This window comes from Phodopus roborovskii, unplaced genomic scaffold (assembly GCF_943737965.1).
Source record: "Phodopus roborovskii unplaced genomic scaffold, PHOROB, whole genome shotgun sequence".
In the NCBI taxonomy this organism is placed as follows: Eukaryota; Metazoa; Chordata; class Mammalia; order Rodentia; family Cricetidae; genus Phodopus; species Phodopus roborovskii.
The window spans coordinates 591,500-611,946 of NW_026125865.1; the positions used below are offsets into that span (position 1 = coordinate 591,500).

General features: G+C 45.6%; 1 protein-coding gene across 1 annotated transcript; it reads right to left on the reverse strand.

Moving 5' to 3' along the window:
- Positions 1–2,748: 2,748 nt before the first annotated feature.
- On the reverse strand, positions 2,749–18,593 carry Amer1 (APC membrane recruitment protein 1). The gene is made up of 2 exons (XM_051178859.1): positions 18,400–18,593; positions 2,749–6,225 (listed from the first exon to the last, which is right to left on the reverse strand). Exon 2 carries the CDS (start codon positions 6,135–6,137, stop codon positions 2,799–2,801), a length of 3,339 nt encoding a protein of 1,112 aa, XP_051034816.1. The 5' UTR covers positions 6,138–6,225; positions 18,400–18,593; the 3' UTR covers positions 2,749–2,798.
- Positions 18,594–20,447: the final 1,854 nt, after the last annotated feature.

The window sequence follows — 20,447 nt, forward strand, 5'->3', positions numbered from 1 at the left end:
GATACCTGGAGATTAGTTGCATTTCCCATTGTTAACCATACCATATCGTCATCACCATATGTCCTCAGCCAAATCTTCCTTCCTCTTCTAGGCTGCAGCTAGCATTTGTTTTATAAAGGAGTTTGCTTCTGTAGCCATATATCTTAGCTGTTTCACTTTAGGTTGTGAAGATTTTAACCCTGGGCTAGCAGCCAGGTCAGTGAAAGGACTTTCAGGTAACAATGTCATTTAAGTCACAAACTTCTACTTAGCCCCAGGTCCTACTCTGAGGTATGACTTTTCAGAGCACAGCAAAATGTGTCAGAGTTATGGCAGGGTCCTTCAGAGACAATGGACTGTGCTGTCCTTCTGAACCATGAGGGTAACCCATAGTTATAGGTAATTACCCTTCCTCTTCCAAAACAGGCTAGCAGCCCTTCTCCAGTGGACCATGGACACTGCTGACAGTTCTACTGCCTGCTGTGGATGGCAGCCAAATGTAAACAGGATCTCAGGCTGACTTGAACAGGCAAGAGGTGTGTTTTTTCCTGCTGTAAAGGCATTTGGTGGTTAATTCCTGCCATCCAACCAGGCCAATTTCAGCCTCACCCTCTCAGAACAGCTTTGGTGAGAGGCCAAGTGGTTAAAATCTGGGCATTTGCCTTTTGGAACAATGTGATTGGGGTAAGAAAGCCCTTTCTCACTTTCTTTCATTCTCCAGTTTCAAAAAGGATGCACTTCTTTATGATGTAGCCAAGGTTATCCAAGAGAGCTGATCGGAGGTCCTTGAGGGGTGGTGCTGAGCCATGCAAACTCATGTAGTTACTTCCAGGGATTTAACTTTTTCCAATCCAGTCTGCTCTTTTTGGAGAAGGGCACAATCTTAGAAATGGTGACAAAAACTATCATGGATATATCCCCTGACAATGAAAGTAGGTCCACAGTTATCTTGACTCAGAAGGCCATCAGCATCTGTTCCCAAGATAAATTGCCATGTTTCTGGCAAAAGCCCTGTTAACATCTTCACTTAATAGATGTGAAGATGGTTCTGAGGTGAGAATGGGCACAGGGCATAAGATAAAATAATTCTAACTTATATCCACACATCTACCCCCAAATATGGCATTTCCAATAAAGAAATTTTAGTTAAAAACAAGGTCTTGTTATGTAGCCCTAGCTGGCCTAGAACTCATTATGTAGTTCAGGCTGGCCTCAAACTTATAGAGCTCCACCTGACTCTTACTCCCAAGTGCTGGGATGAAAAGCATATGCCACCATGCCTGGCCCAATAGAAAATTTTAAAACAAACCTGTCTCGTATGAGTGATAAGGAAAAGTTGACCCTGGCCAAGGTGAGCCTGTTGCAATGTCTTCCTGATAGCAAGCTCTTCCCTAGTAGTGTTTCCAACTTAGTTAAGAGTTGACTGCTTGACTGGGCTTGGTAGGAGGTAGAGACAGATGGATCTCAGTGACTTAGAAGCTGTCCTGGTCTACATGGTGAGTTCCCAGGCTATGGAAGACTCAAACATGGCATCCTGTCCCTGCCCCCCCCCCAAAAAAAAAGGAAAAAGAAAAGAAATAAGAGAACTGCATGGATGTAAGAGGAGGGTGCTGTTCATTTCATAAAAGATTGCAGCTGCCATGCATATCAGTCCTGAAGCATGGCAGAGCAAGGACACATTACAGTCTTTCCTCTTAAGAAGCCTGGTCCTTTGACGATACTAAGAACATGGCTAATTTGGAGACAAAAGCTTTTTAAAGTGCCCACGACAACAGGTAAGATGCCTTTGGCATCCTGTCTTGGAATTGTAAGGTTGGAACCACTTCACAAAGGGGTGGGCGAGGATTAAAGACTGTTTTTGTTTGGGAGGAAGGGGCAGGGGAATCTTTTCCCTCATAAGCTAAATTGCTTCAAGCTCCAAAGTCTGAGATCCCTTCTTGGTGTCTGTGATAAATGGATCCCTCTTTCTGTTTTCCTCCTTTTCATCCCACAAAACCCAATGTCCTATAATCAATCCCAATTTAGGTGGCTTCTCTTCCCTTATCTCAATTAAGAGACTAAATTCCTTGTGATGAAATTATGAAAATTCCAGTTACAGGACAAAGGGGACGTTCTAAAGTACCTGCAATAGCCAAAGGCTTAAGAAACAAACAAGATATCATTCCACAGCTCAAGACCCCACAGCAGTTTCCACGATCTATCTACCTTTGTATTCTGCTTGAATACAGACAGAGTTACACACTCCATTATGGGGATTAGTGTTTTTGTCTTCTAGACTATGTCAGGCCAGGTTAAAAGGACATCATCTAGTTATAATACCAAAGTCCACAGCAATAGGGAGCGAGACACATGCTACTTGATCCACTCTAAACATAACTAACTGGGATAAATAGGTTATAGTTATTTGATGTGATGTAAAGAGGGTTAGGAATAATATGTACCATAATTTTATATTGCTAATAGCCAGAAAGCCTCCCATCTCTGGGTGAGAGTCAGTGCAAAAATTGGCTGCTCATCAGTGGTTCATTAGTCAACAAGGGACCAGAGAAGAGGGGTTCAGCCTGCAATAAGGATGCATCCCAAGCCCTATATGGGTCAGAAAAAACCCAAAGCAAAAACTAGAGCACAGAAGCAGCAACTTCCCTAGGCAGATGTACTTGGGCTGAACCTGGCTAAAGATGCCAGAGGGAGGTGGGAAAACTCAGGAGTTTATCTTGGCCAAAGGGATTTTCAAGTTAAACAGCAACCCCCACCCCCACCCTTCTGCCCAACCCCTGACCCCCATTCACATGCTCAGGTCTCCACTCTGGAATTGATGGCTACTTGGCTAGGTTTCCATTCATGGCAGAGGAGGAGTAGCTGGTAGAGAGAGGGGCACCTTGCTCGCCCCTCTCCTTTGACAGGTCAAGGTTGGAAGCTCTGTAGTGACTGGGTTGAAGCTGAAGGGGTTCAGGCCGTACCCTGGGCAGCTGAGGGATACCATGGGTGATGCCTACAGGCTTGGCGTGAGACAGAGAGTTGGCTCCAGAAATGGGGGCACAACTGGGCTCATCTACGGGCAGCAGTACATCCCGAGGCCTGGCCCTCACACTTTGGGAGGCCTGTGATTGAAGGTTATAGCAAGGACCCATGGGCAAGGGTAGGTGCGAAGGTCTAGCTAGCTGAGGCAGAGAGTCTCCAGGTGCTCTTGGGAGCCCTGGCACTGACATTGCCATTCCTGCAGGAGGTATGCAACAGGTTGCCTGCCCGTATGACGCCTGATTGAAAGGCCCATCCAACTGACTGGGGCTTATCCAGGCAGGGTCTGGCTCCAATGGAAGAGGACATTGAGCCCAGGTTGGCCAGTCATAGGCCCCTGGAGGTTCAGTGTAGAGGGACAAGGGACTGTCTCGGCCCCATTCTCCTTCCTCTTCTTCGCCTTCTTCATCTGAATCTTCCTGGTGGGTCTGTAGCTCATCAGACTCCAAGTAACCCTGGGCTAGGTGAGAACTGGAGAGTTCCAGCTCTAGGGTCTCTGCATTGTCAAGGGAACGGCTTCTCCTATTCAGCGCCATTGCAGCAGGTGGAGGTCGAGGGTGTATGCCAGGGAGCCCTAAGTATCGAGGAAGGCTGCTAACACCCCAGGGAAGGCCTTGGTAGAATCGACTGTGATAGCTGTTGAAGGCATGTTTTTGGTAATAACCCAGCTCAAAAGCTTCCAAGGAGGCTGTGAGGTCTTCATCATTGTGGAACTCAGGATTTTCTTCACACTTGCCTTCTCCATCCCGTTCCACATCAGCAATGTCAAAGGTGACCATAGGGGGAAGCTCAGGGAGGTTTTGAGTGAAGGATGAATCAGAGTCAGAGCTGCAGGACATGCTGGAAAAAAGATTTCCATTGCTGGTAAACTCTACTAAGGCCTGTGAGAAACTCACGGTGGCATTCCCTTCCTTCTCATCTTCTTCCTCTGGCTCTTCAGGGGGTGAGTAACTAGGGTAGGCCTTCCTGGGAGAGCCTCCAAAATTTGCTTCTTGCATGTCTGGCTCAAACATAGCATCACTCTGGAAGAGCTGCATCAAACAAGTACTTTGATCTTTTTTGGAGCAAGTCCCCTCAAAACGCTTCTCCAGTGGACGGAAATCCCGCCAGTCTGGTTCACTGCTAGAAGTAGCAGGGAAAGCTGAGGTGGTTCCCCGGTGGGAAGTCTGAGAAGCTCTTGAATTTCCTGCCACGAGGCCCATTACTGATGGGCCTAAAGGCCGCATCTGATACTCCAAGACAGGCTTCTCCTGCCGGACCTGGGTATCTCGAACTCGACCCTCTTTAGCATGAACCTCTCGGGCCTGGGCTTCTCGGGTTCGGGTATCTCTGCTATAAGATTCCCGAGTGTGGGTGTCTCGAGCATAGGCTTCCCTGGCATGAGCCTCTCTGGCACATGCCTCTTGAGCCTCAAGCTGCTCCCGGCGAAGCTCCCAGTACAGCAACTGTTTCTGGATGGTCACTAGACGTTCTTCCTCTGTTTCCATTGCTCCAGGTGGCCGAGAAGAAAAGGGCTCAAAGTTCAAGAAAGGTCCACACATCTCAGAGCTGCGACCATGGAGGTCATAAAGGCAGTCATCCCCAGGTGGGGAGTTCTCCAGACTGTCACCTGGCTCATAGAATTCATATAGGGCATCACCACTGTAGCTGTCTCTGGGTAAACAATCCCTGTGGACAAGCCCCAGTGCCTCACCTGAATCATCCTCAAACCCTGGTGTGGTAGAGTCATAGTAACCTTCATCACTATTGGGAGCAGACTCTTGCTGGTCACTCTGAGGAGTCAAAAGTTCTCCAGGGCCTAGGCTAGGGTAAGACTGAACTGGATCAACAAGCATGTAGCCCTGGTGGCTTGGGGATGTAGCAGCATGATAGCCTAGGTTCAGATTAGATCTTGGATACATCTGGGCATTTGCCCACAGATACTCTAAGTCACCATCTTCCTCCCCATCCTTGACCTCTTCTTCCTCATCCTCTAATTCTACCTCCTCATCTTCCTCTTCTTCATTATCATCATCATCTGGTAAGGCCATCTCTTCCCCACCTCCTTGGTAGGTTACCAAGCAGGAACTACGCTTGGTCCCATCTCGGTTAGCCCTCTGGCCACCAGAGGCCATGCTATCTGTCATGCTGTCCATATCTTGTTCTGCTATAATGTCACCACAACCTGTCAGTGAGTCAAAGCTTTTCAGGGATGTGACATCCCCAAACAGGAGGCTTAACTGATCCCCAACAGGACCATTGGATGGGTTTACCTCTCCTGTCACCACTTTTTCTTCTGCTTCCAAAGTGTGGGGCTCCTCTAGGCTACTGGCTTCAGGAATAGGCTTGGACTGTTTGAACTCTGGGGCACAGGTCCTTGTGAGGTTTTCTGGATTTTTAGAGGCTGTCTTCTCAGTAGTTGATGAAAAATGTTCTAGTGCTGGAGAAGTTTTTGGTTCAGGGGCATCCTGGGGTTTGGCATTTTCCTTTTTAGCAGTTTGGAATATCTCCTCAGAACTGGGCAGAGAGGTTGAACGCACATGTTCATGAGACCTGGTTCTAGCCCCTTCAAGTTCCTTTGTCCCTGGCCCATTCTGATCAGCCCCAGAAACCTTGCTCTTTCGGTGACGGCGGATGCTGCTGAAAAAGCCTTTTAAGCCTTTCTTAGGCTTGTGCACAGAGGGTACCTTTTCAACCCCAGCTTTCTCTGTGGCTTCAGTCATAGGTGTCTTATGTCTAGAGCCTATCTCCAAAGTTCCATGAGCACTCTGGGAGCTAGGAAATTGAGAAGGTGACTTGGACAAAGGTTCACAGAGGCCTGTTTCTTCAATGACAACATCTTCTGGGCCATGAGCTGCTTCACTCAGGCCATCATGGGTCTTACTCTTGTTTAGACCCTTCTTAGAGCTGCCTTTCCCAGAACCTTTGCTTCGTCCTCCCCCAAAGAAACTAGGCAAAGTACAGATTCCCTTCTTGCCACCAAAGAGTTTCATGGCAGTTTTCTTCAGCCTACCTGGGCCTGACAAGGGAGGCTCTAATGTTGGTCCTTCTGTTGCCTCAGTTGTCTTATTCTTGGCTCCCTTTTCAGCTCCCTGGTCTTGGGCATCTCTAGAAGCTGATGCTCCCTTGATCTGAAAAGGTTCATCCTTTTGAGTCTCCATGATGGTGATAGCTCTTCAACTGGATATGTAGCCTTTGGACTTCTGGTGCAGTTAGAGCATGCTCAGACAGGAAGCATCACAGTTGGGTCTTGGGGAGATAAGAGAGACAAAGACAGAGACAAATACCAGTGAGCAAGCACACAGGCTGGGTTTGTTTTTATGGGTGATTATTGCCTAAGGATTGAATGGGACTGGAGAGAAAATAAGTAAACACTGGTAAAAACCTTAATCTATGTTTGGTTTGCTGGTCTAGCTTTTACCAGGCCCCAGAGCAGTAAAAACTCTATACTTAGCAACAGGTGACTATCATTTAGGCTGCTGTAAGTGTGTGTGTGTGGGGGGGGGGAGATTTGACAGAGATAATTGTAGGGGTGCAAAAGCCCAATTGTGCTATTGTCTATAAGAAAGCTTATCAATTACTGGGTGGGGGTCAGGAAAGGAGTAGATAGACAGGCTGCTTCTAGCAACACTGAAGTTTTTAAAATTATGTGATGAAGTTGCTACTTGAGACTTCATTGGGTCCTACTGGATCCAGGCCTCGATTAAACATTACCCTGGACTATCACCAACATTTTTCTCAGGGCTTTATCTTCTGCCCATGGGTTCTCTTAACTGCCACTAGGACAATGGCTAAACCTTCCTGACTCCAGAGAAGCAACAACTTTGCACTGTGGATCAGGGCTGTAAAGTAGAACCCACAAAATGACAGGGTAGGCTCAGGAAAAATATCCTCTGGGTTTTAGTATCCTCTGTCCAAGAGGCCTACCAAGATCTATGTCCTTAAACCCCTTGTAGAGACTATGTGAGGGGGTAGATCAGGGTCAGACTCTCTATTGACTGTCCTGCTGGCAAGGGATTTTAATTTTGTCCTTGTCAAGTATAACCACCAGATTCTATCATAGAGCCACAAGGCAAAACATTTCTTCTACTCTGTTCCTCTCATTATCTTGGTCCTCCTCTACCTTGCAATCTAGGGAGAGAGCTTGAAAACACACAACCCTATATTCATGGTCCTAGCCTAAGATACAGACCGTCAGGAGCTATTTAAATAAATACACTTGGTGTAAGTTGCACCATTTTGATCAAGGCTTCCTAATCCAAGTGCCAATGGGCTTGGAATAATAAGAAGGGTTAACCAGCTTTTGTAACAACCTGATCATTCCCTTAGTCCCTGGCAAGTCTAATGTTTTCCAGTGACAGTAAACATATGGCCACTAAAGCACTAATCAGCCTACAGAAATCAAGGGATCGCTTCTTATGAAGCCCCTTCCCTCTCCGAGTCCTCTTTGTAGATCTAGGGTAGCCAAGGGAGAGAGAATAGCTGTTGGACTTGAGAAAGCAAGAGGCTAGAAACATGGAGAAGAAAGGGAGAGAATGAGACTGAGCTGATCAGAGCACTAGTCCAGTGACTATATGCCACACTCCAAAGAGTCATACAGTTATCTGCAGTAGAATACTGTTGTCCAGCACTGGGGCTGAATAGAAACTGGCAACTATACTCTAGCCTGTGATATCATTAGATGAGTCTTTCCTAGTATCTAGGTTCATATCTTCCCAACATCTTTGTGTCTGGTACTTCACCTAGTTTGATACACTTAAATCACCAGAATAACCAGAGTTCAATTAATAGCACTTTGCTAACCAACCAGAGCAAGATGATGTCTGGTTTGGAGATGAGAATAAAGCTCATCTGATCTTCTCAGTGAAGATACAGGGATTTCTATTTTCTCAGGTTATGAATTTATCTGTGCAATACATCTTGACATTACACTCTGCAAACTCAGCTCTGTAACAGACAGTACTCTTGCCACTAAGCACACAATCACCCAGAATTCTGCGCTTCATGTTGTAATGAGAATATGGGCCCATTGTATATCTGAATTCTTTACTTTTCATCCTGTGAATCTTCTCACATCAGCCTTGAAATCTAACAGGACTGTCACTATGATATTGGGGATGGAGGTGACAGCATTGAAGTTATATGTGAAATTGTATTTCTTGCTGTGGAATTCATATTTTATTTTAAACCTCTCTGAACATTCAGTAAGTGACAGACACTAAAGTCAGTACATCAGGCCAAGCCAAGAGACGAACTTCTAGTCCTTGCTTTATAGAGCTTACAGACTATAGGGAGAAAATCTTACCTACAGAAGTCTGAAGATACAGCATAATGTAGGCCTTATATAGCCCCTGTTATTTCTTTGCTTGTTCATGTTTTTTGAAACAAGGTCTCTACATAGTTCTTGCTCTCCTTGAACTTGGCATGTAGACCAGTCTGGCTTTAATGAGTCTCCAAATAATTTTAAAAGGTAAAACATAGTCCCTGGTTTCAGAAAAGCTGTCTTGACCAAAAACCAAATGCTGGGGAAGACCATAGCAGAAGACCTTAGGACAAAATCTACTACTATTATTTTTCTAAATGGATTTAATACAAAACTGCTTTCTAAGTACTTATCTTTATACTCACAGATTAATGAGGCTTTCAACCGTCATCAGAACAGTAGACAGTAATTAATATAAAGACTCACAACTGATTGATACACAGATAAGATACTGTGGAATACTCAGCCCTAAATGTAAATCTGAATAACATTTCCTGCCCCCAAACTCAGAGATCATCATGGATGAGAGGGCAGAAATAATGTAAGAACTAGAGGTATTAGAGGGACATTGGAAAACATTTTCTGGATATGACAGGGCTGTCACACATGAATTGTCAGCAGCTGCGACTGCATGTATAAGACCTGCAATAGATCAAGCAAGCCAAAATTTTAGCATGGAATGGGGAGAGACCCAAGAACTTTCTTCCGTAGCTGAAGAGCTATTGTCAGATGATGATGGTTGCATAGGGAGAGAAAGACAGTTTTGTTTTTTGTTTTTTTCTGGAGTGTGGCCTCTAGGGTATTGCCTATGCCCAGTGCATAGCCCTATATCTATATACATAGGGCAACACTAATTGGACACACTGGGAGAGAAAACAAAGTATAGGGTGTGATGTTGTAAGGGAAATGGAAGAGGGATCCAGAAGGAAAAGAGGGGATACATGGTAGGTGGGTATGATCAAAATACACTATATACATGTATGAAATTCTCAAAGATCAGATAGGTAGGTAGATAGATGAAAAGAAGGACACAAGCAAAAATGCTTCAAGGAGGAAGAGGTATTCAGTCTGGGCTTTGTCAAGCATTAAAGAATGGAAATGGCAGTGATCTAGATGGGATGTGTTCTTATCAATGAAAAAGGGAATTATGCTGGTGGAATCAAACAGTTCTTGGCAATGATGATTAGGTGAGGAGAATATATAAACTTGATGCCCTCACTGGAGGACAGTCTCTCTGAACCTTGCCAGCATGCTATATGGGAGTAGAGACCAACTCATCATCACCACTATCTACATCAGTGATTCACATCCTTCCAAATGCTGTGGCTCTTTAATATAGTTCCTCATGTTGTAGTAACCCCCAATCATAAAATCATTCCATTGTTACTTCATAGTAACTAAAATTTGCTATGAATTGTAATGTAAATATCTGATATCTAGGACAGCTGAAGAGCCATACCTCACAGGCTGAGAACCACTGCTCTACATTATCACCTTGCGGTCACAGCTTTGGGCCACAGGGCTAGAATCCAAACCACACCAGCCCTCCCATGTATCAGGAAACACTATCAGGCCCAGAGAGCAGTAGTAGTTTGAATAAAAATATCCCCCATAGACTCAGATGTCTGAGTGCTACTGTGCTATTTGGGGAGGTTTAAGGAGGCGTGGGCTTCTTGGAGAAAGTGTGTCACTAGAGGTGGGCTCTGAGAGTTTATAAAGATTCCATGCCATTTATAGTTTGTTCTCTTTGCTTTGTGAGTGAAGTTCAAGATCTGAACCCTCAGCTTCCCATTCTTGCTGCCATCCATGCCTGCTCACTCTGCCTATGCTATCCCCTTTATTATGGTTTCTATACTTCTGGAATCAGAAACTAAACTCTTCCTTCTATAATTTGCTTTGGTCATGGTGTTTTATCACAGCAACAGAGAAGTAACGATAACAAAAATTGAAGCCACACTGGGCTGTTACTGGTAAGACTCTGAACGTGCATTTTTGTTTATTTGTTTATTCTTATTTTGTTTTCTGGAGTAATGTGGAGGATATTGAGACTTTGAACTAGAAAATCAGCTGAATACTGTAAGTAGAGCTTAACAGGATGAGACTGGAAGACTACTGATTTCAAAGCGGACTCTAGAAGCTTGGCTCCTGAGGTTTCAGCAGGAAGCAAAGACTTCAACAGCAACTAGGCTAGAGGTTGGAATATTTTGACAAAGAATCTGGCTATATTCTGCCCCTTTCATAAGACTTGCCCGAGGCTAAATTAAAGAATAATGTACCAGTTTCTTTGATGAAGAAAATTTCAAGGTAGCATAATATTGGGTCACTGGCATGGTTGTTAGTAATGACTTATGCTGGTCTACAACAACAACAAAAAAGTGGGGCAGAAGGAAATACAAAATGTAATGTTTGAAGAGAAAACAATCCCCAGGAAACTTAATGCTGTACCCAAGAATTCCCATGCCTGAGACTATGGGGTATATCTCATTCACCTTGGACAGAGATTCTATTACCCCTATGTAGCCCCCCACTCTTAACTATACCCTGGGGTATTTTTGCTAAGCAAGGATCAATCTTAAAACTGTCATACCTCATTTTCTTTCCCTTGCCTTTTTCCTCTCAGAACCACGTGCCCCAAGTCTCACACAGGATCTCTGCCTATGTTCCACAGAACAGCTTGTAGGAGGGCATTAGGAGTATCACATAGCCAGCAGCTCCCTAATCTGGTCTTATCTAGCTACCTCTACCCCAAGGTTTCTTCATAATCTTCATTAATCTACCATGGCCCCCAAACTGTCTTCCTATAACAAGCTATTCTGCCTTGACCTAAGCTAAGAAGAACTCTTTGGGTGAAGTAGAGCCCAAAGGAAAAGGAACAGAAAGGACAAACTCTGAAGCTCCCTTAGGTTGGGACTGGATTTCCTTAATATTCTTGTCAAGAAAGTGGTTCTGCCAAAGGCAGAGCTCCTCAGCACTCAGATTTCTCAGTCAGTGTGGCCAGCTGTTTTTCAGCTAGCCTGTTGGGAACTCTCCCAAGATACTCGGTGTTTCCTCATAGAGGTGACTATCTGCAGCCACTATGACTAAAGTAGAGAACAGGCTGCAGTAGAAAATGGAACCACTCAAGATCCAAGAACCAACCTTAGGTCATTCTGGGACAAGTAGAAGCTGGCTCCTAAAGTATAGCCGTCTTTTCCCCTCCACTCATAACCCAAGTAGAAGAACAGCCACAGATGTGCCTTAAATACTTCTCCTGAGGAAGAAACAGCTTCAGGCCAACCTTCACATTTTCTGTTCTTAGCCTAACTTCAAGGGACAAGCTTAGCAAACTTAAGGACACGCTAGGCTCGGGGAAGTAACAAGGGTATACCTTCAGAGGCATGGCCTTCACCCATGAGAGTTTTCAGACTTTTTCCAAGCAATCTTTGTGAAGACAAACCCACCCTAATGTATCCAGTCCCTCGGTATACTGGTGGAGGAAGGGTAAGAAAGATGTGAGAGTGGTGAGGGTCCTCCCCTAGAGAGCCAGACAGTTCTTCACTGGAATTAGCTATGCCATGTTGAGGAAAACTCGGCAAGCTTATCCAAGCTCTCTGACCCTCAATTCCCTCAACTGTGAGATGGGGCTATTGAGAATTCGTACTTGTTGCGACTATTGTTGGAACAAAACCATTGTATGTAAAGTATCAAATGAAATGCATTGTACAGCAGAAGCTCAAGTGTTATGGCAAATTGTATTCATGCTTATTCCAACTATGATTGGACTAACTCAAACAGTAAACATACCCCAGTCAGGGTTGACTAGGGTGTCCTCCACAGCTCTAACTGGTATGTCTGAAACCTTTTCAATTTCCCTTGGGGATTATGTAGTTATCCTACAGAAGCTTTATTGTTCATTAGACCAACTTTTAATGTTGAGAGAGCAAACAACTCTAGATCATCTGGAGATTCTAGCTAGGTTCCTTAGTCCAAATCAGAGAGATCAACATTTTAAACTGAGCTAAAACTGCCACCATCAAAAGAAATGCAATGAACAGACCACTTAAGGTACCTACCAGTATACAAAGCATTCCCTATTTATCAGTCCCACTGTTCCCTCCCATCAACCCATTAATCCCTGCTAGTGGGTAATGGCAACTCCTTGTCACAGAAGGGAAAATTGTGTCTAGACTCAGGGTGGGGGAGATTTGTCTAAAGTCATTAATTGGATGATGAGAGAACTTGAGCAGCTTCCAGGCTTCTTGAATTTCAATTCCATGCCATTCCTGCTTCATTGAGCCAGGCCCCCAATTAAAGAGAACCAATAAAATAGTTGGTTTTTTTTTTTTTTTTTTTTTAGATTGGACTAGGAGAACCGTTAAAGTTTCCTTCATACCTGTAATAGTTATCATTTCCATTCCCTATTTCACCCTGCCCCAGCTCAGTTTAACTTTTTCTCAAGGATTTCTTGTCCTTACTGGCTACTGCTGCTTTGGCCTTACCCAGCATGCATTCTAAAAAAAGGAAAAAAAAAAAATAAACAGCCCCTATGACTTGAGAATCCAGGTGCTACCTATTCAGTTTGTGACTGAAATCCTCACCAGCAATGCTATCACCATTACTTTCAAACTATGAAAGTATCTTCTGTTCTGATTCCTTGGGAATTAAGTTCCAAAAAGGCTGAAATAGAAAGCTACCAAAGTGCACAGTTTTGAAGAGTTTGAGCTACTTAAAGATAATGACTTCTCCAAATCGGTTGGTTGTAGCAAACACCTTTAATCCCTGCACTGGGGAGGCAGAGGCAGGCAGATGTCTATGAGTTAAAGCGGGTCCCAGGGCAGTCAGAGCTATTACTTACACAGAGAAACCCTGTCTCAGAAATAAATCAAATTAAATTGAAAAGCTAATGGCCTCTGAGGTTATCTGGCACTTGAGTAGTACATTACTAGAGCCCATATACTAGACCTGAGGTCAAAGTCTTCATGGTGTGAAAGGGCTCCTGGCTTGGATCATTTGGGGGGGAACAGCGGGGATGGTTAGAAGAGTCCCTCTTAACCACTCCTGTAAACACCCTTTCCTAATTCACAGCATCCCTGATGTGGGAAGGCTCTTTTCCAGAAAGCAACTCATCAACTCCAGATGTAGCAAAATCCCAAAGCTGGCCTTCTGTTGATGCTTCCCTGACTCTCATCAACCCCTCAGCTGGCTTGTTCACATACTCACCCTTGCTTACTTCCATCTGGTAGGCTTCAGTCTGTCCATTTAGCTTGCTCACAAGGACTCCCTGTCTCATAGTCACTAACATGGATGATGGAACAGGAGCTAGGGATGCTGATTCAGTTGCACTCTAATTTTAATTCAGCTTGAGTTTTCCAGTCTGACACTGGAAGGCCACTTTCACCCCTTATAGGTTTAAGAAAGTATATCTCTCTGAGACAAAAATAACTAATCTGTGAAATGAAAACAATTTATCTACCTTACAGGGTTGTGGTTACAGAGTAAAGAAGACTATTGTAAAGGCAAACTAATTATTACACATGGAGCAGATACTACATAAGGGGACCATTCAATGAGACTGCTTCCTTTCCTTCCCAAGTTAGTCCTCAGCTGCCACCCTGAGTCCTCTGAAGATGACACAGAACTTCTATTCAAATCCCTTTGTCTAACCATCAACATCTGCTTTTTCTGCATCCTCCTTGAAACTTTTTCAGCCTTACTTCTTTGCCCTATGGTCTCAGCTCCAAATATACAGGACTTTTATTAAGTTCAGAAGATAGGGTACCAAGACACAGACTCTCCCTAGAAATGAGCTTACCTGATGATTTTTCTTTTTCTATTTTTGTATTGTTTGGCTTTCAGTGCTGGGGTAACAAACACAGTATCTGGTATTTGAAAGGCAAGTATTCTAACTACTCAGCCACACCCCATCCCTGAGGATCCTTCTGATGCCCCAGATTTCTAAGGACAAGGTCCTGAGAGCCACTTACTTGCCCCTCCCTTTGAGTCTCTTCAAAGGTAGGTGCTATGCCTGTGTAGCCTCCCAGTGTATCAATACTAGTCAAGCAAAAGCAAGATCAGAGTCAGGCTGGTCCTACTCCATCTATTCAGAAAGGCTATGAAATACTTCATCTTGAGGCAAAAACTTTATCATCTAGGTTATCTGCCTAAACAGGATATGTGCAGAGACACTGATGAGATAACATCAGGATTTTCCCCTTTCAGCTTCAGGCAGCCTAACTATGAGGGAGAAAGCTATAAACCCTTTCTCTGTGCCTGGGTCTGAGGGACTAGGATTTAGGAGCTCTCTGTATTCCCTGATAGGCAGAGTGGTCCATGGCTAGGTAACAACAATGGTGGCATTCCAAAATGGCTGGCTTCTTCCTCACCCTCCTGGCTGGAGACAAAACCTGGCAGCTTAAAAACAAAAGTCTTGCAGGGTTTTGGTTTTTTTTTTTCCTGCCAGAAGCCCCTTGCTGATGGACTGGCTCAACAAGTTCAAGGCCAGATCAGGACATGTTTACACAACAGTTGTGGGTCAATCAGCCAGCCTGTATTTCTTCAAACTGACCAATAGTGTATTAGACAAGGCAGACTCTTTAGAGACTTAAACACTAGCCCTCAAGGAGAAGCTGGGCTTCCCATATCCCCTGTATTGTGGCTGTCTTTCCATCCGAATGTTTGCCCTCTCTCTCTCTCTCTCTCTCTCTCTCTCTCTCTCTCTCTCTCTCTCTCTCTCTCTGTGTGTGTGTGTGTGTGTGTGTGTGTTTCACCACCCATAATAACAACATTTCTTTACTGGCTGATTCTGTCTGCCCTGTTTGCTGTGTTCCACAATTTTCCCACTGCTCCCTGTGCATTCAAGATTTTTCCTGCCTTTTGATTATTTAACTAGCAGAGAAAACAAAGATGATCAAGAATCCTAGACAGTAACAGTTCTACGAGTAAAAGACAAGCTTGCTGCCATTTCTCTCATTCTCTTATTTCTCTAGACTAGTCAAGCAGGGCTATTTCTTCCATACACACTTTGAGTGCAAAATGACAGTTCTTGAGGGGCCAACTTTTCCCAAATACTTTCCTCCTCCTGACATCCTGACATCTCCAGTCCCAAACATTCAGCAGGCCTTAATCTCTTGACTGAGAGGCAAAAAAAAAAAAAAAAAAAAAAAAAAAAAGGTGAGGACTTCCCATTATGCAGCTGCCACATAAACCCAGCTAGTGTTCACTTTTGAGGAATGGGATGGTGGGAGGAGGGAGCAGTTCATCCAAAATGTGCATTGAATGGAGCCTGTTGGAGACCTTGGGGCACAGCATAAAGGGTTACTGCCCAAAAGCAATAACCTATCCACAAATTACTGTATTACCTTAAGCACACCTTGCTGGTTTTCTCGGGCACATCTATGACCATAGGGATCTTAACTGTTATGCCACACAAAGACCTGTGAGGCTGAGAGAAAATGGGTTAAAAGAGGTCTGGAGGATATTTCTTCATCTTTAGTAAGTACGCATTTAGGCCCAGATGCCTTCCCTGCCCTCCCCACCCCTTGTCTATAAAAGGCCAAAGGGAAGCTACCAGTGTGGAAGTCACTTTCTCTAAGACCCCCTTTTAAAATCTTTTCAAAAGCTCCATTCTGGGGCTGGGGATGGAGGTGTACCACTTTAATCCTAACATTCAAGACAGGCAACTGTCAATGAGTTCAAGGCCACTGGCCTTTAAACCAAGTTGCTGAAATACCCAGTGAAAGCCTGTCTTAAAACAAGCCACCCCCACAAAAAAAATCAAAACTACATACACACACCCTAATCCCAATTGTTCAATGATATACACCTAAAAAGAGTAGATGAAATTCCAATGTTTGGTATTTGGGAATTCCCAGCACTGGGTCCTAACCTCTTTTGTACATCTTAGCTTTGCCATCTCAGCAAGGCTCAAGCTGCCTGCTGGCCACTCCCTTTCATTTCTAATTCTATCTACCCTTTCTGAACCAAACTCCTGTACTTCCCAGCTGCTTTAAAAGATGACACCCCCACTGCATACATAAATCTCTTCCATGGCAGTTTGCCTGTAAGCTCATGAATCAGCAACCAAAAGTATGCAGAGCCCCAGGGTTTGAGCAGTCCATGCCCTGAGGTTATTATCCAGGGGACTGATTATGACTTTCTTTTTAAATTTAAATGCAGTAACAACCCAATCCCATTTCCACCCACCCACAGATGAGCCTTGGGCACCATTTCCTTAAGTTTCATGGACTGGGACAAACAAAGGCTAAAGGTGTTTTCTAAAACTCTACAAAGACAGCAAGTCCTTCTGGAGCATCCATCCATTAACTGTTTTATAATGCGAGGCTCTGAGAGGGTTATAGCTGAAGTCTGATTTATTTACCCCTATGAGTGTTTTGAGAGAATTTAGATATTCACATGAAGCAAGCAAAGCAGTTAGGGAAACTTAACTATACAGGAGGTTCAAGAAAGAGGTCTGGTCCTCAAGAAGCAGCCTGAAATGCCCCTAGGAAAAAAGTTGGTTGAGAACCGGGGCCTGAAAGGAAAAGGACTTAGACAGGAGTAGGGTGTCAATGTCTGCGGGTAGGAAATGTGGCCGCTGGGCTGAAGTAAAAGCAGAAGAGAGGCAGACCCGAGATATAAAAGTCCAGCTGCAAGTAGAGGTTTGTGCTGGTAAACATAAGTAGGGGTGACAATAGTGTGGTATCTGCAATCCTGGATGCAGGAGGTTCCATGCTAACCTTCCCAAGTAAGAGATTTACTGGGTCTCACTGCCCCACTCCAAAGATGTCCAGCCTGCAAAGTCCCTTAGTCAAACCCCCTGTTATTATTCAGGAATGCCCAAATAGTCCAGAGTGGTGCATCTTAGGGCATATGAGGTGTCCTGCACTTGGGGGAAAAGGATTTGTTGGAATCTCCTCTGGTAGGGTAGGAAGTCCAGCAATGCAGTGCCCTGCATCCTGTCCATGTCAGTGCTGCCAAGGCAGGCGGGCCAGAGCCGCAGAAGATGTTTGTATGCGGACAGGACTGTCTAGACTCCTATCAAGGCGAGTCCAGCAAGGGGGAGGATGGTTCTGCTGTATTTGTCCAGCTACCGCCTCTGCCTCACCCCCTACCCATGGCTCATCTGGCAAGCTTAGCCCCCTCAAAGGGAGCTAAGAAGAAGTCACGCCTTTGGGCGGTCACCAGTGTCAAAGGTGTCTGCAGTAGACAATGACAGCGGTCTGGCAGGCTGGGTGTTTTAAGTAACTGAGAAGTTGTAGGATTTGTCTGCCTTACAAACACCCTGTGTTCTTTACTACAATGATTGCCCCCCTCCGCTTCTAGCACGGAAATCCCCCCCAACAATATTGTGCCCATTTCTATTTTAAACCGAAGGCTGGGGAGTAAAACACGCCCTATGTCCTACAAGGGAAAAGAGACGCGCTAGGGGTAGGAGGGGGGCAACAAAGCGGCCTTGCAGCTCTAACCCAAAGACCAGTGTGAGCTCCTAGTCCAGCCCGCCTGCAATGGGGGTGGGAGCCAAATGAGACTGGAGGCCCAGAAGGGGGTGCGGCTAGTTGGGATCACAGGACCAAGGTTCCAAGGATAAGTGGGAAGTTCAGAAACCCAACTGTGTCCCCCTGAGGAGGAACAGACTGTGGATATCTTAATCCACCCTAAAGCCAGTCTCAGTCTGGCTCTTGCTAGCGCGCCAGCTTCCTCTGCAGAGGAGAGACATAGGAGATGCACCGCAGAGGGGAGGGGCCACAGCAAGGCCTCGCGGGTGAGCAGCACCGGCCTAACAGCTGTTCCAGCAAATGTACTACAAACAAAGCTAAGGAGTTCCCGGCCTGCAAACACATTCTTGGGGTGCTAGCTAGCGGCGCCACTCCCGGAACCTCGCAACAGCACGTGTGGGCCCATCCCAGCCTCCCCTTACAACCTAGAGGCGTAGCCCAGGCTAGTCCGCCCGCCTTCCGGCCCTCCCACCCCACCCCCCAGCCACGATCGTCTGTACCCCGAAGACTAACGGCCTCTGGGCCCCTCACTGGACAGTACACAAAGCGAGTTTCAAGAAAGAGCAGCGGAGGCAGAGACTCTGATCAGTCCGTCCCTTGATGCCCTCTTCCAGGCGACCAGAGCAGAGCACGCGGGGATATACTAGACCTCCAGCAGGATGGCTCCTAGCTGTGCGCAATGCTTACCCTGCCAGGTCCAGCTCCCAGCGCGGTTATTGTCTGCTGAGCTGCTCGGCTCTGAGCTAGAGCCTCTGCCGAGAATGCCGCCACGAATGCTCCTGCTGCAGCCCACACCTCGGCTACAGCATTCTCCTGCACCAACTACCCTTCTTCAGGCTCTGGGCAGCTCCCCCATACCCCTTCACCCAGGACTCCACAGTTACGGGGAGGGACGTCCGTGATCTGATTGGCAGGCATGCGGTCCAATCGCAACAGTTGGAAGGCATGCCCTGGCCCGCCCACTGTTTTCCTTGGTGCTTCTCTCTTTAAATGCAAATAAGTCGGGCGTGGTATTGGCAGGGGGCGGAGAGGTTGTAGAACCCCTAGCCCCGGCTCCCCACTTCCGCCCCCACGCGGGGCGGGTTTCAAGCGTGGCTACACACCCAATTCAAAGATGTAGTCCCGCCCAGATGGGACTAGCCAGATTCTTGGAACTCGGTTTCGATTTTGTGATCATTCCTGTTTCCGTGGCCGGTGCTTTCGCACTACTGCTCCGGAGTTACAACCTAGGAGTTTCTCCACATTGCTTGAGAACAAGTGGGAGAAGTGGGGCAGGGAAGTGGGGAGTCATAGAGATTGTTGGTCTGCAGAATCCTTTGGTACTGTGACTGGCCCATTATTAAGTGTGGCGGCAGCAGGGCCTAGTGGCTGGGGTTCCCAGAGAACAAATCACCTGTCAGAAAAGTAACTTGCCTTCCTGCACATCACACCACCAGCCTCCCCAGAGCCACAGCTTCCTAGCTTTCTCTTGGCTCCCAGAGAAGGCAAGATAGAGGTCCACTTCCGTCAGTCACAGAAGGGTCTAGTGCTGCTCAGGAAAATGAAGCTGCTTTTTGGAGGTTACATGGACTGTCAGCGACTGGAGCGTATTTGCAATATACACCTATGCTGACCTTTCTGGGTAACTTTCATTTTGCTTCTCTTGGAAGATAACTGTTTCTGTAGTTTGACTCACCCAGATTCCATACTTTCCAAAGTATATGGAATGAGTCTCACGCCCTCCAGAGCACTCTCCTTCAATTGTGAGTCTTGTTCTGTGCAGATCCCTTCTGAAAAAATTTGAATACTGAAAGAAGTTTTGTCAGAGTCTTAGCTAGAGGTCAGACTGAGGAACTGTGAGGAGGCCTGTCAGACCAGCCTTGCAGGCTACTGTGTCTGGAATGTGGCAGGGAGCCAACTGAGCTTAGGCCTCTAACTAGCCTAAAGACATTAAGAGGCATTAGTAACTGCCAGTGCCAGGTGAGCTGGAGCAACAAAGAATCCAGTTGTATAACCAGCTCTGGAATGTACAGAAATCCCAGCCTGAAAACTCTGTCAAAGTCTAAAAGGGGAGGGGGAAGTGGGTTGAGGTTGCAGAGCAGGGAGGGATTAGAGAACAATGACACCCCTCCCCCTTGTAGAGTTCTCTGCTGCTGTACTGGATCCTGTCTACCTTGTAAAGATCCAGAGGCTGAACTGGTAAGACTTGGACTGCTACCACTGCCTGTGTGAAGCAAAGGAATTGACATGGCTGTTAGGGCTGGGATCTACTTTCCTTTCAGCCTCAAACTTGCTGAGACCTTGGCCAATCTGGTGTCCCTTCTGAGCCAGGCATTCCATTTCCACAAGGACTGAATAAGCTCTGTGAGTTCAATTCTTTTTATATTTCATGATGCTCCATGACCTTCAATGACATTCAAGACATCTTTAACAAAAACTAGCAATGTGAATCAGTCCTAGTCCTGGGTCTCAGTACATGTTGAATTGTAGACTGCTGTTAACTCACTATATGACTTGGTTGTACAAATCCTTTCCCCTAACCTGGTTTGAATGCCTGGACTATAACATTTCCTTGGATCTCTGCTTTCCAGCTTTAAAAGTCTTGTTTCTCATTTATTGGGCCTGATAACACCATATTTTCTTTTTCAGCACCTGTGTTCATACTCTGCTAACCTGTGTCTCTGTCACTTGAGACTTGCTTACATTTCACACAGACCCTTGATATTTCAAATCAGACCAAGATTTTGATTTGGAAA

Bases quoted from the DNA above. Each gene is read 5' to 3' on its own strand.
- Amer1 (XM_051178859.1), bottom strand. From the start codon at position 6,137: ATGGAGACTCAAAAGGATGAACCTTTTCAGATCAAGGGAGCATCAGCT.